The 19,894-nt window shown below is 43.5% G+C and overlaps 1 protein-coding gene across 1 annotated transcript; it reads left to right on the top strand.

Moving 5' to 3' along the window:
- Positions 1-5: 5 nt before the first annotated feature.
- On the top strand, positions 6-16,215 carry SDHAF2 (succinate dehydrogenase complex assembly factor 2). The gene is made up of 4 exons (XM_079103933.1): positions 6-163; positions 7,123-7,340; positions 7,419-7,528; positions 15,544-16,215. Exons 1-4 carry the CDS (start codon positions 128-130, stop codon positions 15,672-15,674), a joined length of 495 nt encoding a protein of 164 aa, XP_078960059.1. The 5' UTR covers positions 6-127; the 3' UTR covers positions 15,675-16,215.
- Positions 16,216-19,894: the final 3,679 nt, after the last annotated feature.

Raw genomic sequence — 19,894 nt, 5'->3', positions numbered from 1 at the left:
CACTTCCGCCATACGCAGGGACGCACCTTCCGGCTTAGGTCCTCCGCGGCGGCCAAAGTCCGCGGGTCTGAAGGCCCGGAGTTTCCGGAAGTTGCGCCTTGCCGGCTTCCGGTGCGGGCTGGGAAAAATGGCGGTATTCGCTGTGCTTCCGACTCTGGCGCGGGTGAGAGAGCCGAGAGTCTAAGGTCCCGGGCGGGCGGTAGCTGGAACTGAGTTTCGTCTTCTTCTGTGATCGTGGAGGTTGTAGGGAGCGTTCAATTGCCCGATCGCCCAGGGCAGGGGCAGTTCCAAAGCGAGGTCAGCTCGGGAGATTCAGGTCGCTTCCATCCTTTGGGGAGCCCGCGGTGTGCTAGACTGGTAATACTCGGTAATGTCTGGTTGAACGGTCAGTTTTCGTGCGAGACTGACCCAGTTCAGATCTCCCCTAGCCCCAGCTGAGTCAGGCCAGCTGTCTGAGTGCTCCCTTTTACCTCCCAGTTCTTAAGTGTCTATCGAAATTTCATTTAGTACCTTGAGCTCTAATTTTTAATGTAGGCATTTACCACTATAAACCTTACTCATAGGGCTGTTTTTGTTGCATCTCATAACTTTTTGTATGTGGGGTTTTTATTTATCTTGAGATACTTTTAAATTTTCATTTTGATTTCTTCTTTGACCTTTTGGTTGTTCAAGAGTGTAGTATAGCCGGGCGAGGTGGCACAAGCCCGTAACCCCAGCTTCTCCGGAGGCTTACGCAAGAGGATGGCAAGTTCGAGGCCATCTTGGGCATTTAGCAAGACCTTGTGCCAAAATAAATAAATAAATAAATAAATAAAGGCTGGGGATGTAGTGCAGCGGTAGAGCGCCCCCTGGATTCAATCCCTAGTACTGGGGGCAGTTAAGTGTGTTTAATTTGCATGGATTTGTGAAATTCCCAGATTTCCTTCTATTGATTTGCAGTTTTATTCCAGGGCAGTTGGAAAAGATACTTGGTTTGATTTTTCTTCTTAAATTTTTTAAGACTTGTTTTGTGATATAACTTGTGATTTATCCTGGGGAATATTCCCCAGAGCACTGAGAGGAATGTGTATTCTATTGTTGGGTGGAATGTTCTGTATATATGTCTTTTAGCTACATTTTGTTCTACAGTGTTATTCAGGTCCACTATTTTATTTTTGATCCTCTGCTTGGATGATTTGTCCATTATTAAAAATGAGATATTGAAATTTCCTACTATCCTTTAGCGCTACTCTTTCCCCTTCAGTTCTGTCAGTTTGCTTCATATGTTTGGATACTCTAATGATAGGTGCATATATTTTCATAAATATTATATCATCCTGGTGAGTTAACCCTTTTATCATTGTTTAACGGCCTTTGTCTTGTGACAATTTTTGACTTTTTTTTTCTGATATCATTGCTCTCTTGGATGCCTTTTCCATCCTTGAGATATCATTTTCGATCCTTTCACTATCTACCTGTGTGTCCTTAAAGCTAAAGTGAATCTCTTATAGACAGGATATGGTTGGAGGCTGGATTTTGTTTCTTTGTATGTATGCATGTTTAGTTTTGTTTTCCTCTATATCTTTTGATGGAGGAGTTTAATCTATGTTTATTTCATTACTATAGGGAAGGAGTTACTATTGTCATTTTGTTTTCCATCCTGTAGCTCTTTGGTCCCTGTTTTCCTCCTCTTGCTGTCATCAGTTGACCCCCCACCCCAATTCAATTTCTAGTTTTCTTTTGTGTGTCCTCTGTAGATGTTTTCTTTGTAGTTACCACTGGGGTTACATGAAACGTCTTCTAGCAATCTATTTTAACCTGATAACTTAATTTCACTTGCATACAAAACTCTGCTCTTTTATGGTCTCCCTTTTGTGTTATTGATGTCACAAAGTATGCTTTTTATGTTATATATCCATTAATATTTTTATAGACACAGTGTTTTTTATACACTTGTATTTAACTTCCACACCAGAATGAAAAGTGATTTACTAAGGGATCCTCCTGTAGTTCAGCCCTTTGTGGGGACTGAATAAGGAAGATTCTGGAATCCAGCAGTTCAAGACCAGCCTGGGCAACCTAGCAGGATCCCCTCCCCTCAATAAAAGTGATTTACATACCACTTATAGTGTCACTTTTTGGGGACAGGGAAGGAGAGGACTGGGGATCGGATCCGTGGGCACTCTACCACTGAGCTACATTCCCCAGTTCTTTTTTTTTTGAGACAGGTCTCCCTAAATTTTCCCAGGCTGGACTTGAACTTGCCATCCTCCTTCCTCTGCCTCCTGAGCTGAAATTACAGACATGTGTCAGTGTGCCCTGCCAGTATTTTGCATTTATCTACGTATTACCTTTGCCAGTGAGCTTTATACTTTTATATGTTATGTTACCCTTACCAGTGAGCTATATATACTGTCATATGCTATTGTGTTACTATCCTGCATCTTGTCATTTCTACTTAACAGGATGCAAAGCATTTCTCTGTTCAACATTTCTTTTTTTTTTTTTTTAAACATTTTTTAGTTGTTGATGAACCTTTATTTTAGTCATTCGTTTATATGTGGTGGCAAGGTTGAACCCAGTGCCTCACACATGTGAGGCAAGCCCTTTTCTCCTAAGCCACAATCTCAGCCACTCTGTTCAGCATTTCTTAAAGTCAGATGGTAAGTCAAGAATAGTGATGAACTCTCGTCTGGCTTTCATTCATCTTGGAAGGTTTTTACTTCACCTGTGCTTTTTTTCTTTTTTGTATTGGGGATGAGCCCAGGGCCACTGAGACAAGTCCCCAACTCTTTTTTGTATTTTATTTAGAGACAGGGTCTCACTGAGTTGCCGAGGCTGACTTTGAACTCTTGATCCTCCTGCCTCGGGCGCCCAAGCCACTGGGATTATAGGCATTGCCACTACTCCTGCTTCATCTATGCTTTTGAAGGGCAGTCTAGCAGATATAGTTTGGTTACCTTTTTTTTTTTTTTCATTCTGCATTTTTAAATTACCATCCCATTTCTAGTCAGCAAGTTTTCTGTTAAGAACTCCTCTGATAGTCTTATGGGAGATTCCTGTTGCTTACAAAATTCTTTTATCTTTTTTTTTTGTTTTTGTTTTTGTTTTTGTTTTTTAGTGTATAAAAACTTTTTTAAAAATAGCTGTAGATGGACAGAATGCCTTTGTTGTATTTGTTTATTTTTATGTGGTGCTAAGATTGAACCCAGTGCCTCACACTTGCTAGGCAAAGTGTTCTGCCACTGAGCCACAACCCCAGCCATCATCTTTGATTTTTGACAATTTCTTTTTGGAAAAACAAGTATTTTTAATTAACAAAGGATATAAATGTGCACTTGAGAAGCATACTTTTTTTAAGTTTCAAAGCTTTTGATAGCTACAGAGACAACACAAACATATTGCAGTTTAAGTTTTCAGTAGTAATTTGTGCCCAATACTGCACAGTTGCCTTGGACTTATGGATCTATACCATGCCCAATATCACTTCATTTCTGGAATGCTGTCTTGATACTAACAGGAAAAAAAAAAAAGAAAATGGATGAGCCAGGTACAGTGCTGCATGCCTGTAATCCTAGCAGCTAAGAAAGCTGAGGGAGAAGGATTGCAAGTTCAAGGTCAGCCTCAGCAACTTAGTGAGGCTGTCTCAAAAATTTTTTTTTCTAGGATGAAATTTGGCCATAATAATAAGAGATCCAGTTTCCCCACACTGATGATGATAATTCTCCCCATCCTCTTTAATTTCTATAGAAATTATTCAACCAGTTATGTTACTTAGTGTAGAAAGCAGGAATCCCTGCCTCTCATGCACATCAGTCTTCTAAAGGGCTTATTAAAAATGCATTTTCCAAGATCTCCCATGCTCTTGGATAGGCAGAATTAATATTTTCCAAATGACCTTACTACGAAAAGTATTGTACGAATTCAGTGCAATTCCTATTAAAATCCCAATGATATTCTTCATAGAAATAGAGAAAGCAATCATGAAATTCATTTGGAAAAATAAGAGACCCAGAATAGCCAAGGCAATCCTTAGCAGGAAGAGTGAAGCAGGAGGTATCACGATACCAGACCTCAAACTGTACTGCAGAGCTGTATTAATAAAAACAGCATGGTATTGGCACCAAAATAAACATGTAGACCAATGATACAAAATAAAAGAGACAAACCCACATAAATAGAGTTATACTAGACAAAAGTGCCAAAAATATACATTAGAGAAAAGATACCCTATTCAACAAAGGGTGCTGGGAAAACTGGAAATCCATGTGTAACAAAATGAAATTAAATCTCTATCTCTCACCCTGCACAAAAAAGAACTCAAAGTGGATCAAAGACTCAGGCATTAGAACAGAGACCCTGAACGTAATAGAAGAAAGAGTAGGCCCAAATCTTCATCATGTTGGATTAGGACCTAACTTCCTTAACAAGACTCCTAAAGTACAAGTAAAATTAAGAATCAATAAATGGGATGGAGTCAAACTATGAAGCTTCTCTGCAAAGGAAACAACGTGAAGAGAGAGCCTACAGAATGGGAAAAAAATCATTACCACATGCACCTCAGATAGAGCACTAATCTCTGGGATATATAAAGAACTCAAAAAACTTAACACCAAAAAAACCAAATAACCCAATGAATAAATGGGCTAAGGAACTGAACAGACACTTCACGGAAGAAGAAATCAGTCGATCAACAAACGTGAAAAAATGTTCATCATCTCTTGCAATTAGAGGAATGCAAATCAAAACTGCTCTAAGATTTTATCTCACTTCAGTCAGAATGGCAAGCATCAAGAATACAAGCAATAATAAGTGTTGGCAAGGATGTGGAGAAAAAGGTGCATAACCATTGATAGTGGGAATACAAATTGGTGCAACCATTATGGAAAGCAGTATGGCGATTCCTCAGAAAACTTGGAATGGAACCACCATTTGACCAGCTATCCCAACCCTCAGTTTATACCCAAAGGATTTAAAATCAGCATACTACAGTGATACAGCCACATCAATGTTTACAGCACCTCAATTCACAATAGCTAGATTGTGGAACCAACCTAGATGCCCTTCAGTAGATAAATGGATAAAGAAACTGTGGTATATACACAGTGGAATTTTACTCAGCCATAAAGAACAAAATTACGGCATTTGCAGGTGAATGGATGGAGTTGGAGAATATCATACTAAGGGAGATAAGGCAATCCCAAAAAACCAAAGGCCAAATGTTTTCTCTGATAAGTGGATGATGATACATAATGGGGAGTGTGTGGTCAAGGAAGAATGGAGGAACTTTGGATTGTGTAGAGGGAAATCAGGGAAGGGGGAAGGAAAGATGGTGAAATGAGACAAACATCACCCTGTATACATGTATGATTACATGAATGGTATGACTACATTGTGTACAACCAGAGAAATGAAAAGTTGTACTCCATTTGTGTACAATGAATAAAATGCATTCTGCTGTCAACATTTTTAAGAAAAAAAGAAGAAAATAAGTTGCAAAATCATTACATGATGAGACAAAAAAAATGCATTTTCCAGATACAAGAGATTCTGATCCAAAATGTTCAGGATGGGGCTTAGGAAACTGAATTTTCATTGTATGCTATGTTTGTTTGCTTGTGCTACCATAATAAAATACCTGTGTCAAAAAGTGGCTTAAACAACAGAAATGTATTTTCTCACAATTCTGGAGACCTAAGGTCTAAGATCAAGGTGATGGTTGGTGTGATTTCTCTAGAGGCCTCTCTGTGACTCTTAGACGGCAATGTCATGTGTCCTCATATGGTCTTTGTGCATGCATGCACATTTCCCCATGTCTCTTCTGACTTTAGACTGGTTATAATATATCCTGGTGTAAACTCCTTTGGGTACATGCTAGTTAGGGTTTCTTGGACTTCTTGAATCCTGAAGTCCATTTCCACAAATTTGGAAGTTTTGGGTCATTATTTACTTAAATAAGATTTCTGCATCTTTCCTCTTCTGAGACTCTCATGATGTGAACATCGGTCTTCTTGAGGGTGTACTATAAGTCCCTACGTTTTCTTAACTCTTTTAAGATTCTATTCCTCCGATGTAATTCAAATGGCCTTAGTTTTCTGGTTTTTTCTTCTGCTTGATCAAGTGTGCCCTTAAACACCTCTAGTGAATTTTTTCAATTCAGGTTTTGTTTGCTTCATTTTAAAATATTTTTTGTTGAAATTCTCATTTTGTTCAAGTATCATCTTCCTGAGCTTATCGAACATCTTTGTGATGGTCATTTTGAATTTTCATTAGTTGGTTTATCTATCTTTGATTCTCTGTGATCAATTTCTGGAGACTTTTTTTGGTCTTTTCGATTGGGCCATGTTCCTTTGTACTTTATACAACTTTGCATCGCCATCTGTGCATTTGAAAAGCATACCTCTCTTGTCTTTATGGACTGGCTTAATGCAAGGAAGGACCTTGATCAGTCAGCCTGGCTAGAGATTCTGAGGGCCTCTGTCCTTTCCTGTGGATGTGTCTTTTCTAGACTTAATGGGTATAAATTTTCAATTCAGGGTACTTACCAGTTGTCTTTTTCAGGAGTTCATAATTTCTTGCTCCCTTTGGTGTCTGAGTGTGATGCTATAGTTTCTTTGGAACTGCTGCAAGTTGCTCCAGCACTCTTATTTTCATTAGTCCCTAGACTTCTAGGGTATGCCAGGGCTGCCAGTTATCTGGGTTAGGCAAGACAGAAACCAGTCTCCCACCATGCTCCCTGAAAAGGCTTTCTCTAGATTGGGAGCCTTTGAGAGATTAAGGACCATACCATCTGTGTATCCTCAGCATTCCAACATAGTCGAATGATTGGAATACAAACTGTACTGTAAGACTTTTAAAGGAATGCAAAGGAAGAAGAAAATATTTCTGCTGGGACAATTTCTAGAAAGACTGGTTAAGAACACGTGTTTTGCAGTTCTATTTGGATGACTATTTATCCTCTTTTAGTCTTGTATTCCTGGATTCCTCAGATTCCTGGACTATAAAGTAGGGACAAGAATCAACACAACTTCTCTGCAACGAAATAAAATCTAATTCAGCACCCAGCACCACTGTAATTGTTTACTAAATGACAGCGATGGTTAAGGTCATTGTTATTTTAAAGATGTTTCTGGTTTGTTTCAGATGTTGCCAAGGCATAGCCTGTTGTCTCCTTCGCTCAGCTTGACATCATTCAGACGTTTCTACAGAGGTGACAGCCCAACAGATTCTCAGAAAGACTTGATTGAAATCCCTTTGCCTCCATGGCAGGAGAGAACCGATGAATCCATAGAAACCAAAAGAGCCCGCCTGCTCTATGAGAGCAGGAAGAGGGGAATGCTGGAAAACTGCATTCTCCTTAGGTAGGGGCAGCAGTCCGCATGGCAGTTAGTTCTCTTTGACTGGAGGCAATCTTTGTAACCTCTCTTTCTTGTTTTTAGCCTCTTTGCTAAAGAACATCTGCACCACATGACGGAGAAGCAGCTGAACCTCTACGATCGCTTGATCAATGAGCCCAGTAATGACTGGGATATTTACTACTGGGCCACAGGTACTGGTCATGATAAGCAGAATAATGTGAAAATAAGATGAGTTAGCTGATTTGAGTCTGCAATTATATCCTAGGTAGTTTTTTCTTCTTTCATTCGTGTTATTGCCACTCAAGCCCTGCAAATTTTTCCAAAATGTCCAAAATGTGTTTTATCAGGTAAGGTTCTTTGGTTGCAACACAGAAGAAAAACTTACTATAACTTAAGCCAAAAAGGATCGTAGAGCTGGGCGCAGTGGCACATGCCTGTAATCCAGTGACTCAGGAGGCTGAGGCAAGGAGGATGATGAGCTCAAAGCCAGTCTCAGCAAGATAGCCAGGCCCTAAGCAACTCAGTAAGACATATTTCTAACTAAAATATAAACAGGCCTGGGGATGTGGTTTAGTGGTTAAGTGCCCCTGGTTGTAATCCCCAGTACAAAAAAAAAAAAAAAAATGGGGAACTTAGTTGAAGGGTTTGTGAAACTTAGGATCAAAGGCAAGATTGAAGAACAACCAGGCTGGGAATGGAGAAAAACTGTTACCAGACCTCTGTCCAACTGCTCGTCACATGACAGGCTGGTCAAGTTGAGAGAGAGATGTGAAGGCAAAAAAAAAAACTATTTGAAAAGCTGACTGATGGAGAGATTGGAAGATAGTCATCCAAAGTAAATCTTGCTGCTCAGGGCCAGCAAGGGGTTGCTAAGGGAAAGTTTTAAGGAGATGAGAACAATCAGGTGCAAATAATATCAAGAAATTATTTTTCAACTGCAGGCCACAGGTATCATGAGTGTCCTGTCTCTGGTTGATGCTCTCTGGACCTCCCAAGGTTCCTATAACTCAGTTTCTTGTTGCTGTGGATGACTATCTTAAGCTCTACGTCCACAGACCATAAGCTTCATGCCCACCTATGTGCAAGAATTCAGGTTGCTTAAAGGCTGTGTTTGTGTCCACTCTATGTTCTAGGACATTATTAAAAAGTCATGAGTTCCAGGTTCCGCCTGAATTGCTGCTCCTTCATCCTCAGCATGATCCTAGAAAGCTGTCAAAGCCTGATCTGTCATGTTCATTATTTCCATTAACTGTAGCTCAGTTACACAGCTACATCCAACTAAGAGGAAGAAATAATATAGTCCATTCCATGCACCCAACTACCCTGGGGCTTTTGTTACAGTGAAAATGGGAGAATGGACATTAGGCGAATCTCCTTTTGTGCTGCACACTGGGTATCTGTTTTTATGTCTTTACTCAGTCAGGCACTTCATAACTTTTATGTTAAAGTGGGTTGCATATGTGAGTAGTTCATAAGGTTGTTATCTAGGCTAAGTATGTATTAGACTTTGCCATCTAGATTTGTGTGAGTACTCTCTGATTTCCCACAATAGTAAAATCACTATGACACAGTTTTCAGAATACATCCCTGTCATTTAGGAATGTGCTACAGTATTAGTATTAGGAAACAGGAGCCATTCTGTAAATTCTAAGTACGAAGAATGGTCTAGAAGCTTATGTGATAGACTATTGGAAAGCCCACAAAGTCTGATTATTTACTCTTTGGCCCTTTGGTCAGAACAAGTATTGCTGACTTAGTATAATGCATTTGGGATTCATCCATGTTGTTTTGTGTATCATTAATTCATTCTTTGGTATTGTGAGTGATATTCTGGTGTGTGGGTGTACCACAGTTTGTTTATCCATTGATCAGTTGAGAGACATTGCAGTTGTTTCCAGTTGTAGGCATTACCAATACTGCTGCCATAAACATTTGCATACAGATTTTGTGAACCATAAGCTTTAGTTTCTCTTGACTAAATACCGAGGAGAAGTTTAACCAGGTCACATAGTAAGTATATGCTTAAATTTGTAACAACACACGTCTTTAGTAATAGACCAGATAGTAAATATTTCAGGCCACACAGGCCATGTGATCTCTCTTGTAATTCCTCAGCTGCCTTCATAGCATAAGAGCAGCCACAGACAACAGGCAAACAAATGAATGTGACAGTGTTCCAATAAAACTTTTTTTATGGACACCAAATTTGGATTTCATATAATTTTCATGTCATGAAATAATCTTTTGACTTTTTTTCCCAACCATTTAAAAATCATTTTTAGCTCATAGGCCATTACAAAAATAGACTGCAAACCATAGTTTCTCAGCTTCTGTGTTAAGTGAAAGAGGCCAGACTCGAGGAGTACCTATTGTATGATTCTGTTTAGATGATGTTCTGGAAAAAGCAAGACATCAGGGACAAAACAGATGAGTGAGTGCCAGGGACTGGGTATGAAGGAAGGGATTGCTATTCCTCATTTTTATCAACTCTGTGTTACTTGCACTTTGGTTATTCAACATTCCAAGAAGTCTATAGTGGAACATCACTGTAATTTTAATTGCCATATCTCTAAAAACTAATAACATTGAGTATCTTTTCAAGTGCTTATTTTATATCTTTGTTGTTGCTTCTCTTCAGATATCCTACAACCACCATTTTTATTAAATTGTGTGGTTTGTTTTCTTATTATTGAGTTTTGAGGATTCTTCAGTTACTTTGAATTCATGTCTTTTATCAGATATGTGTCTTGCAAGTATTTATCTTTTCATATTCTTAACATTGTCATGGAGCAGTTTTTAATTTTGGTGGAGTACAGTTTTGTTTAATGGGTTGTGGTGTGTGTGTGCATGCTGTGGATTGAACCTGGGGGCTTTTTACCACTATGCTACATTTTCAGACATTTATTTAATTTTGGGGGACGGGGTACCGAGGATTGAATTCAGGGGCACTCAACCCCTGAGCCACATCCCCAGCCCTATTTTGTATTTTATTTAGAGACAGGATCTCACTGAGTTGCTGAGTGCCTCACTGTTGCTGAGGCTGACTTTGAACTCATGATCCTCCTGCCTTAGCCTCCTGAGCCACTGGGATTATAGGCGTGTGCTGTAACACCCAGCTTGGTTTGTACTTTCGATATATTAGAACTCTGTCAGATTTAAAGTCACAAACATTGTGCTGGGGAGATAGTTCAGTTGGTAGAGTGCTTGTCTTGCAAGCACAAGGCCCTGGGTTTGATCCCCAGCACCACAAAAAAAAAAAAAAAAAGTCACAAAGATTTTCTCTCAAAGGTGAAAGACTGAGGGAGAATGAGAGTTTCCATGGTCTGCCTTGGGAAGGGAGTTATGAGCCAGGAACCAGGATTGAAAACCAAAATCCATATATCACAATACCACAAACTATCTTTGTTTTTCTATTTAAATTGAGTTTTTTGTAGATAGCATATATTGTGTTCCTTTTGTATTCCATCTGATAGTCTCTGTCTTTTTACTACTGTGTTTAGATCATTTATATTTACTGAATTATCAGTGTGTTTGAATTAAAATCTACTGTCTTTTAGTTGCTTCCTGTTTCTTCCATCTGTTCTTTGTTTCTTCTGTTTCTGGGAAGTTTTAACATTCTTTCATTTTCTCCCCACTCTTGGTTTCTTTATATTTCTGTCTGGTTTTTTTTTTTAGAAACCTACAGTGTACATCTTTAGTCAGTCTGATTTGAAATGTTACATGAATCCTGCCAGACGTGGTGGTGCATGCCTGTAATCCAAGCTCCTTGGGAGGCTGAGACAGAATCACAAGTCCTAGTCTGGCCTCAGCAACTTACAAGACCCTTTCTCAAAATAAAAAATCAAAAGGACTGAGCTGGGCACGGAGGTAATCCCAGCGATTTGAGAGGCTGGGGCAGGAGGATTGCAAGTTTGAGGGCAACCTCAGCAACTCAGACAGACCCTGTCTCAGAGTTAAAAATAAAAAGAGCTGAGGTGTAGCTCAGTGTAAAGCACCCCTGAGTTCAGTCCCCAGTCTGCGCTCCCTGCCCCATATAAAGAAGGACAGATCGGGGCGGTGGCTGTGGCTCAGTGTTGAGCACTTGCATAGAACGTGTGCACCCCTGGGTTCAGTCCCTAGTACTGGAAAGAAAAGGAAACGCTGGCTTCGTGGGTGACACCAGCCCCCTCGCGGCACTCTGCAGGTCCTGCTTCCGTCTCCTGCCGTGGTCGCTGTGCCCTACGTTCTTACCCACGCTGGAAGCCGCAGCACCTTTCTGTTGTTTTACTTTGGACAGTCTAAGGAAAAGAAAACAAAATGCATTTTATATTCTCCTTCATTTTAACCATTTCTGGAGATACTGTAAATCTGTGTTTCTGTCCATACCATAATCCTATGGGAAGAACTTGCTTTGGTGTTTCTTGTAGTCCGAGTTGGCTGTTTGGAATTCTCTCAGCATTGGATGTAGACTTGTGGGCACACTTACGTTTCTAGGCTGTTAATCTGCAGGATCAAGTTGGTCTTGTCCCGAGTTGAGCTGCGTTTGGGTTTGTCTTTGCTTTATTTACCTTCAGTCACTACCAGCTTCAAATTCCTGCAGTGTTGAAATGTGCTGCTTTCTGGTTTGCCTGGTTTCACACAAGAGGTCTATTGTATGTTTGTTTCTTTCTATGTAGTGTATCTTTTCTTTCTGAATGTTTTCAGTATTTTATCATTAGGTTGTAACTGTTGGATTATAAACCTATTAGTTTTCTGTCACTGTCACAGATGCCTGAGATGATCAACTTATAGAGAAAGCTTTATTTAATTTAATTAATTTACATTTAAGAAACGAGGTCTTGGGCTGGGGGAATAGCTTGGTTGGTAGAGTGCTTGCCTTGCATGGGCCCTGGGGTTAATCCCCAGCACCACCAAAATAAAAAAAAGATTTTGGCTTGAGGTTTTATTTCAGTGGTAAGCACTTGCCTATCACATGTGAAGCCCTTGGTTTGATTCCCCAACCCTCAGCAGGTGGTCTCATTGTGCTCTCCAGGCTGGCTCTGAACTCCTAGACTCAGGCCACCTGCCTGTGTCAGCCTCCTGAGTAGCTGGGACTGCTCATGTGCCACCACACCTAACTTTGAAAAGGTTTATTTGGCTCACAGTTTGGGAGGTTTCAGTCTGTGGTTAGTTGGCCCCATTGGTTTGGGGGCTGTGGCAAACCCACACCTGAGGGCAGGAAGCGTGTGGCAAAGCAAAGTAGTCAGGAAACTGGGCACGTGTAGGACAGTCGGAGGGGAGGCTGGCTTTCCCCGGTCTTCAGGAGCTCCCCGCAGTGACTGAAGACCTCCTAGTAGGCCCCCTCTTAAAAGTTTGTACCATCTCTCAACGGTACCAAGTTGGGACAGAGCCATATAGCGGACATTGTCTTGTGAGGAACATTCCAGATCCAGAGTCTGGCAAGGTGTCTGGGTGTCGGTTTGTTTTGCTCTTTGTCCCACCTGGGGTTCTCTGTTGGATCTGTGTTTTTATATCTTTCATTGTTGCTGGAAAATTCAGCCATTATCCCTTTTGTCTCGTCCATTCCCTTTTCCTTTTGGGATTCCAGTTGCATTTAGATTACACAGTTTAACAGCTCACAGCTTTTGGATTCAGTTTTGTGTTCTTTACTCTTTGAATATTTGCTTGGGTAGTTTGCATTGGCTAATACCTTCTGACCTAGCTTCCTAGGTTTGTTCCTTATGTCAAATCTCATGATAAGCCTATTGAAGTCATTCTGTGTATCTATTTTTAGTATTTCCATTTGACTTTTGGAGTTTCTGGCTCCCTGTTGGAATTCTTCATCTGTCCATACATTTTGTCTGCTTTTTCCACTAGAACTTTAATATGAGTCACAGTTACTTTATTTTTATTTTTACTTTTTTTTGGTACTGGGCATTGAACCCAGGGATGCTTAACCACTGAGCCACATTCCCAGCCCTTTTTATGTTTTATTTTGAGATGGGGTTTTGCTAAGCTGCTGAAGCTGGCCTTGAACTTTCATTCCTCCTGTCTCAATCTCCCCTGTCCCTGAGGTTACAGGATTGTGCCCCACGCCTGGCAGTCGTAGCTACTCTAAGTCCCCTATCTGGTTCTTCCAACACCTGAGTTCTCCTTGAGTCTGTTTCTGTCGATGTGTCTCTTTGTAGTATACTTTGTTCTGTTTTTCCTAATTTTCTGTATGCGTATCACATAAGATTTAATTGACGTTAGGTGTCACGGGTAAGACATTGAAGATTGCGGACTGTGGTGTTTATTATGCCTTGAAGTGGGTGCGCTTCTCCTAGGCTGCTGCTATGGGGGTCGAGTCAGGGGCTCAGAAGAGAAACTCTCTGGTTGGGTTTGACTTCTATGCATCACCTGCCTCTGGTGCTCAGGGTCCAAGCTGTTTCCCAAGGGCATTTCTCCATATTCCTGTTCTGCCCTCAGCTTTCAGTCTTCCCTGTACTTCTTGTGCCCAGAGGGACACTCTCCTCGTCTTCTCTCCCCAAGAGCAGTGAACCCCTGTGCTTTCCTGTTGGTGCGTGTTCTCTTGGGGCGGGGGTGGCTTCTTCCCCCCCCTGCAGCCTTGGTTTCAGGCCGTCTGTCCCCTGGAGCGCTATTTCTCAGTGACGCTGCCCCTCTCCGGGGGCAGGAGTGTTTTGTTGTTTGTTTTCTCAGCCTTCTTCCAGCCTGCACGGGGCCTCACCTGCACCCTGGGAGAGACTCTTAAGCTTGGTCACTGGAGGCTTTTGTTCTGTAGAGAAAAAGGACCTGGCCTGGGCCTTGTGCTCTTCTACCACCTGGGCTATGCCCCCTCTCATGGGTTGTGCCCCTGAGGAGGCTTCCTGCAGCCTCCTGCTCTGCACCCAGTCTTCATCAGGAGACACCAATGGAGACTTCTAGGGAAGAACCTCCGAGAGGGTGCGAGCTTTGCCTGGATGTGCGGCCCCCAGGGCTCTTGTGCTCAGGCCAGCACATGTTTGGTTTGGACGGTTCACTAGAAGTTTTACTGAATTCTTCTCGCCCATTGGTATCACGCCCAGTGTCTCTCTCCGTGCCCTGTCACAGGTGAGCAAGCACCGTGCCTTTTTCCTTTGAGGGGCTTCTCATTCCTTACTCATTCTGTTTGGTTGCCCTGTGACCCCAGCTCTTTGACAACTTCAAGAAAAGTCATGATATTTTTCACCTTCTGACTTTTTCTTATTGTTAAAATGAATTTGATGTTCTTTCCAACTTTCTACATGCTAGGGGGAAGCCTAAGAGTCCTTGGGTCCCCCCTTTTCCATGAGGAATACATTGTCATGAAAAGCCCAGAACACTTACCTGCCCAACCCTGTGTTGAGGTGGGGCATCTGACTTAGTGTCAAGGAATTCCCTGCCGTCACATCGTATTTAGTCTTCTAGGTGGATGATCCTGGAGCACATTACCTCAGCTCGGCCATGAGAGGCTTTGCTTACAACCGGCCTCTTAAGCAAGGGTGAAAGACTGGCGGCGACAGCGTGCTGCCTGCCCGCACTCACCCGAGGCTGGCACTTGCGTTTCTCTGCTCAGGGCTGCCTCGGCTGCCTGCTCACTTACATCTGTTCTCCAGGTTTGGGTTAGTTTTGTGTGTTCTAATAACCCTCTAATAATTTCCTTTTTGCTGAAGTTTACTGGTGTTATCAGTTTCTGTCACCTACAACCAAGGACTTCTAACTGATAAAGAGCTTTTATTTCAGGAAATGTATAGAAAAGGAAACAATCCATTAGTCCCCCGTCTGCCATGGGGATACATTTCAAGATCCCAGTGGGTGCCGACACTGCGGCTCACACCAGATCCTGTGCCTCCTGCGTTTCCTCCCATCTGCTCTGCTGTGTTGCCACATAGTACCAAAGTGCATCTGTCCATCGTGTTTTATGCCCTTAGGCCTGAAGAACCAGATAGCAAATGGTTTAATCTTGCACCCAGATGTTCTTTACCATGACACTCAGCTGTGCCATCGTAACACAAAAGTAGCCACAGACCAGGTGCAGATAGGAGTGGCTGTTTCCATATATTTACAAATAGAGGCCCACGTGGCTTGTCCACCCTGGTATAGTTTAATGTCACATGTATTTAGAGGAATGGAGGCAGTCTGTATGTCATCTGTGGTTCTTGGCCAGGACCAGCGTTTCGAGGTTTAAGATCTTTAGTCTGAGCATTGACTACCTATGGCATAATTCTTTCTGCCCACTCTTCTCTTGCAGAAGCAAAACCAGCCCCAGAAATACTTGAAAATGAAGTCATGGCACTGCTGAGGGACTTTGCCAAAAACAAGAACAAAGAGCAGAGACTGCGTGCCCCAGATCTTGAATACCTCTTTGAAAAGCCACATTGAATTGTGGACTGCACCTTGCCTGCCATGGGACTCGCTGTGGATGGTGACCGCTTACGACCCTGGCCTCAGCTTCCAGCTTCCCCTTAGACAGTTAGCCCCTCAAGTGATGGACACATCGCTCTCCCAGGACAGACATGGAAATGTGCAGGGTGACTTGCTCTGACAGTAGTGTCGTTTGTCAGTGTGGTGGGCGCCGGCCTGCTTTGTCTGGCTGCCACGGTGCAGGTCTGCCACAAGAGGGCACTGCAGGGGACGCAACCACGCCAGCTTTGCTTCAGCCCCAGATGTGCTCAGCGAAAAGCAGCAGCCGGCCGCTGTGCTGAAGGTCCAGGTGGTCCAGGGCTTCGTAGGAGCGAAGTGCCCCCTTCCACCCAGGGACCATCCTTTCTGCCCTCTGAGTGGAACAGCAGACAGAATGAGGGCAGCGAGTGGGAGTGGCGTGGGCTTGAGAGTCGACACCTTCATCATCAGATTTCCTTGAAAATGTGCGCTTTGTAAGTTGAAAGATCATGAATATTAAAGGATACTGAAAAACAGGAAATTGACAGTTTTCTAATTCTCACAGTTATTTTCATTTTGTCATGTAATCCATAGTCCTATGTTTATGGAGTTTGACAAGGTCAGAATCATGGGTTTTCTTTCCAAGTAACACTTTCCCCCTCCTTTCTACAGTTTTCCCAGTTATTTTAGTCAAATAGTAACAATACGTTAGAAGCAATATGTTAGAATGAATCTGTGGGAAGTGTTTAGTTCTGGAGCCTCTGCAGAGAGTTCTGTGCTACCAGAGGTGGTCTCTGCTGAGGGCTTTGCCCTCAGACCTGTTGGAAGATCAGGCACTCAGACTGGCTGGGAGCATCTGCGAGCGTTGGCCAGAAGATGGGCAGAATTGATGAGCACAGAGCTGCGAGAAGGAAGTATGTTCCCAGCATTGCTGAGCTCCATGCTTCCCTGGGAGCCTGCTCCTGGGTCCAGCCTGCCCTCCAGCGACCCTAGCTAGGGAGAGAACCAACCTTTACTTACATTATCTCATGAAAGCTGCATAGTGCTTCCACAGACACGTGCTGGGCTCAGGGGTGAGTAATCTGCAAGGTCAGGTAGCGTGTTCGTCCAAAGCCAGAATTGATTAGTCCCGCCTGCCTCCACAGCTCGTGAGCGTTTTGCTAAAAGACCTTACCTTATTGCTGGAAATTTAGTAGAAATCTGCACTTGGGAAAGCTAGGGAAGAAACTGTAGTTCTGAGACATAACCTCCATCACAGGGTCTAGGAGGCCACTAGTGATCCCAAAGTGGGTAGATCTGAACTTAGCCACCCGCATAGCTTTTATAGGTATAAACAGTATAGTGCCCTGGTGGTAAGTCCAGATCTCACCTCTGCTGCTTAACTGCTGGGTAAGCTAGTAGAACTGAGCCTGTTTCCTCATCCCCGAACTGCATGCAGTAATCCTCCCTGACCGGGTAGGTGAGATCAGAGGAGATGAAGCACACATACTCTTATGTGGTCCCTAGCACACAGCCTGCCCTTGGGACATGTGAATGAGCATTTGGCCTAGCCTCTGCCTGAGATCTGGAACCTATGCCTGAACACAGATTGCCTGGCATGTCACCATAGCTACAGGCAGGACAGTCTCTCATCTGCAGGTCAGAAAGCTAAGCCTATTGAAGTAACCAGCTGCTGAAAGCTGGAAACAAAACAGATCCTGGTGACAAGTCCTTTGGTGGAAAAATCTAGTACTCTCACCTAAGCAAGGAAGGGGAATGGGACTTGGGAGGCTTACAGAAGACGCTGGCCATTCTCTCAGGTCTCTTTGGAGGTGCTGTGGGTATGATGTTAAACAGGCAGGGTTTATATATAGAACTCTCTGGACTGTCAGGAGCACATGAATTGGGCAGCGACTTACCCGTTTATCCTGAGCATGTTATGCAACAAACCCCAGAAGCCAAGTGTGCCGCTGGGCTTTTTCCCCTCTTGGGGTGTGATCCTGTCTTACCCTGATTTTGTCTCATTTAACATGAGGCTCAGCAGCTGCCACTTTCACCTGGGAGTGGCACTCTTCTAAAGGAATTGTTTTCCTCCCAGGCTGCTGGCTTGTGTCATCTCTGAGAGTGAAGGGTCTTGCTAGCCTCAGCTGCTCAGTGTCAGGCCCAGGGGTGCTATGTCAACAGTTTTTGCCTTTATTAGGCATTAAGCAAAACTAGGCCGACCACAGTACATTTTCAAAAAAATTAATAAACATATAGCAAGGCTCAGCAGCCCTGGAGGAGCCGTGTGGAACAGCAGCTAGGCCCTTTCCTCTCGTTTGGCGCACCACTGCTCACTGACCTCATTCAGAGCCTACAGTGGGCACACGAGCGTCCGTCCTGCCCTGGCCAGTCGGAAGTGGTCTTGTGAGTCCTCCTGCAGAGGCCTCCGCGTGACGCTTCAGGGTGGGCTGGGAAGGCTTTCCCTTCCCCCCATCTCCTCACATCATTTTAAGTCTTAAAAGTCCACGCCAAACACCGTGTGGCTTAGGTGGCGTATGTGCAATCTCTCTCTTGGGGGTCACGGGACAGGTCCTTCTCTCCCTGGCGTGGAGCACTATCTAGAGGTCATCTGGTCTGTTTTTTCCGCTCCAGCCAGGGCGGCACCGGCACAACCTGGTTCATATTTTTGAACATCATCAGGGAAAGTGATTCACTGAGATGGTTGCCAGTCCATCTGCTGCTTCGTGGCTGGGTAGGGAGAGGAAGGCCACATGCTTGGTGAGCTCCAGCAGCTGCACACGGCAAGCAGGTCAGGAAGACGAGCTGGCGGCCCCCAGGCCGACACCCCTTGTAATACCAGGATGCTGGACTCTCGGCCCTGCAGCTATCCATTGACGGCACTGACTAAACTGCCTCGTGACCCTTCAGGTTCCCAGGGAGCCCTCTGGAGTCAAGGGGCAATGTTACCATCTTCCCCAGCCCAGTAAATGAACATGCCTGAAGGCAACTGGTACTCTTGGTGGCTTGGGGAAACAACTGTTTCCCAGGCATGGTGGCTTGCTCCCGTAGTCCCAGCTACTCAGGAAGCTGAGGGAGGAGGAGTCCAGAAGTTTGGGGCCAGCCAGGACAACACAGCAAGACCTTGTCTCAAAAAAAGAAAAAGAAAAAAAAAAAAAAAAAAAAAGCCTGGCGGTAGTTATTGGGGCATTAGGGGGAGTGTAGAAAAGCTCAAGCTGTTGAAGATATTATCAGACTTTAAACAGAAGACATGCTGGGTGGGGCGGGACACCTTGTAACCCCAGCTACTGGGGAGGCTGAGGCAGGAGGATTATAAGTTCAAGGCCAGTCTTGGCAACTTAGTGAGATCCTGTATCAAAATGAAAAACAGAAATAAGGCCGTGACTGTAGGTCAATGTGGCTCAGTGGTAGACCACTTGCCTAACACGCGGGAGGTGCTGGGTTCCATTCCCAGTGCTAAAAAAAAAATTAAAAAGACACGTCAAGAAGAATCTACTGCCTCTATCCCATAATGAAAGAAGAATTGAAGCCTTTTACCAGGTCTCTCCTGACTCCAAATACTCCTGCCCAGGAGAGTGTTCCTTTTACAAAGGGTGTGGTAGACACATCATTTTATATAACTAAGCACCACAGCATGTGATTTTAGAAAGTAAATGAAGTTAAGGTATGCATGCGTTTCCCAGTGGATTTCAGTTCGTTAGTATTTAAATGCTCACCTCTGATTATGCCTGAAACACGTGTTTAGGGGAAAGAGCAAGGGTTGTTCATAGCGGGGCTTTCTTGTTTTCTGGTACTGGGATTGGCTACAGGGGCACGCTTCCACCGAGCTACATCTCCAGTCTTTCTTTTTTATTTTATTTTATTTATCTATTTATTTTTAAATTTTGAGACAGAATCTCATGAAGTTGCTCAGGCTGGCCTTGAATTTGCAGTCCTCCTGCCTTGGCCCCCTGAGTTGCTGGGGTTGCAGGTATACGCCTCCGCACCCTTCAGAGCAGCTGTCTGGGGGCTGGGGTGGAGTTCAGTGGCAGAGCACTGGCCTTCCACGCACGAGGTCATCCAAAACCAGGAAAGAAGCCAAGAGCAGCTATTCGGGAGTCAGACCTCCATCAGAATCCTGGAGGTGCCATTGATGACCTGGATGACCTCGGACACATTATTTAACCTCTCCAGATACTTGTTTCTCATCAGTGAAAGGAAGCCAGCCTCCCCGTGTGTGTAAGGACTGAAGTAAAGCCAGT

The sequence above is a fragment of the Sciurus vulgaris genome (assembly GCF_902686455.1).
Source record: "Sciurus vulgaris genome assembly, chromosome: 11".
Classification (NCBI taxonomy): Eukaryota; Metazoa; Chordata; class Mammalia; order Rodentia; family Sciuridae; genus Sciurus; species Sciurus vulgaris.
This window is presented reverse-complemented; position numbering and strand designations above follow the sequence as displayed.

Excerpts from the sequence above, each read along its gene's own strand:
- SDHAF2 (XM_079103933.1), top strand. The coding sequence starts at position 128 with ATGGCGGTATTCGCTGTGCTTCCGACTCTGGCGCGG. Across the intron at positions 7,341-7,418 it reads GAAAACTGCATTCTCCTTAG|CCTCTTTGCTAAAGAACATC; the intron begins GTAGGGGCAGCA and ends TCTTGTTTTTAG. Across the intron at positions 7,529-15,543 it reads TATTTACTACTGGGCCACAG|AAGCAAAACCAGCCCCAGAA; the intron begins GTACTGGTCATG and ends CTTCTCTTGCAG.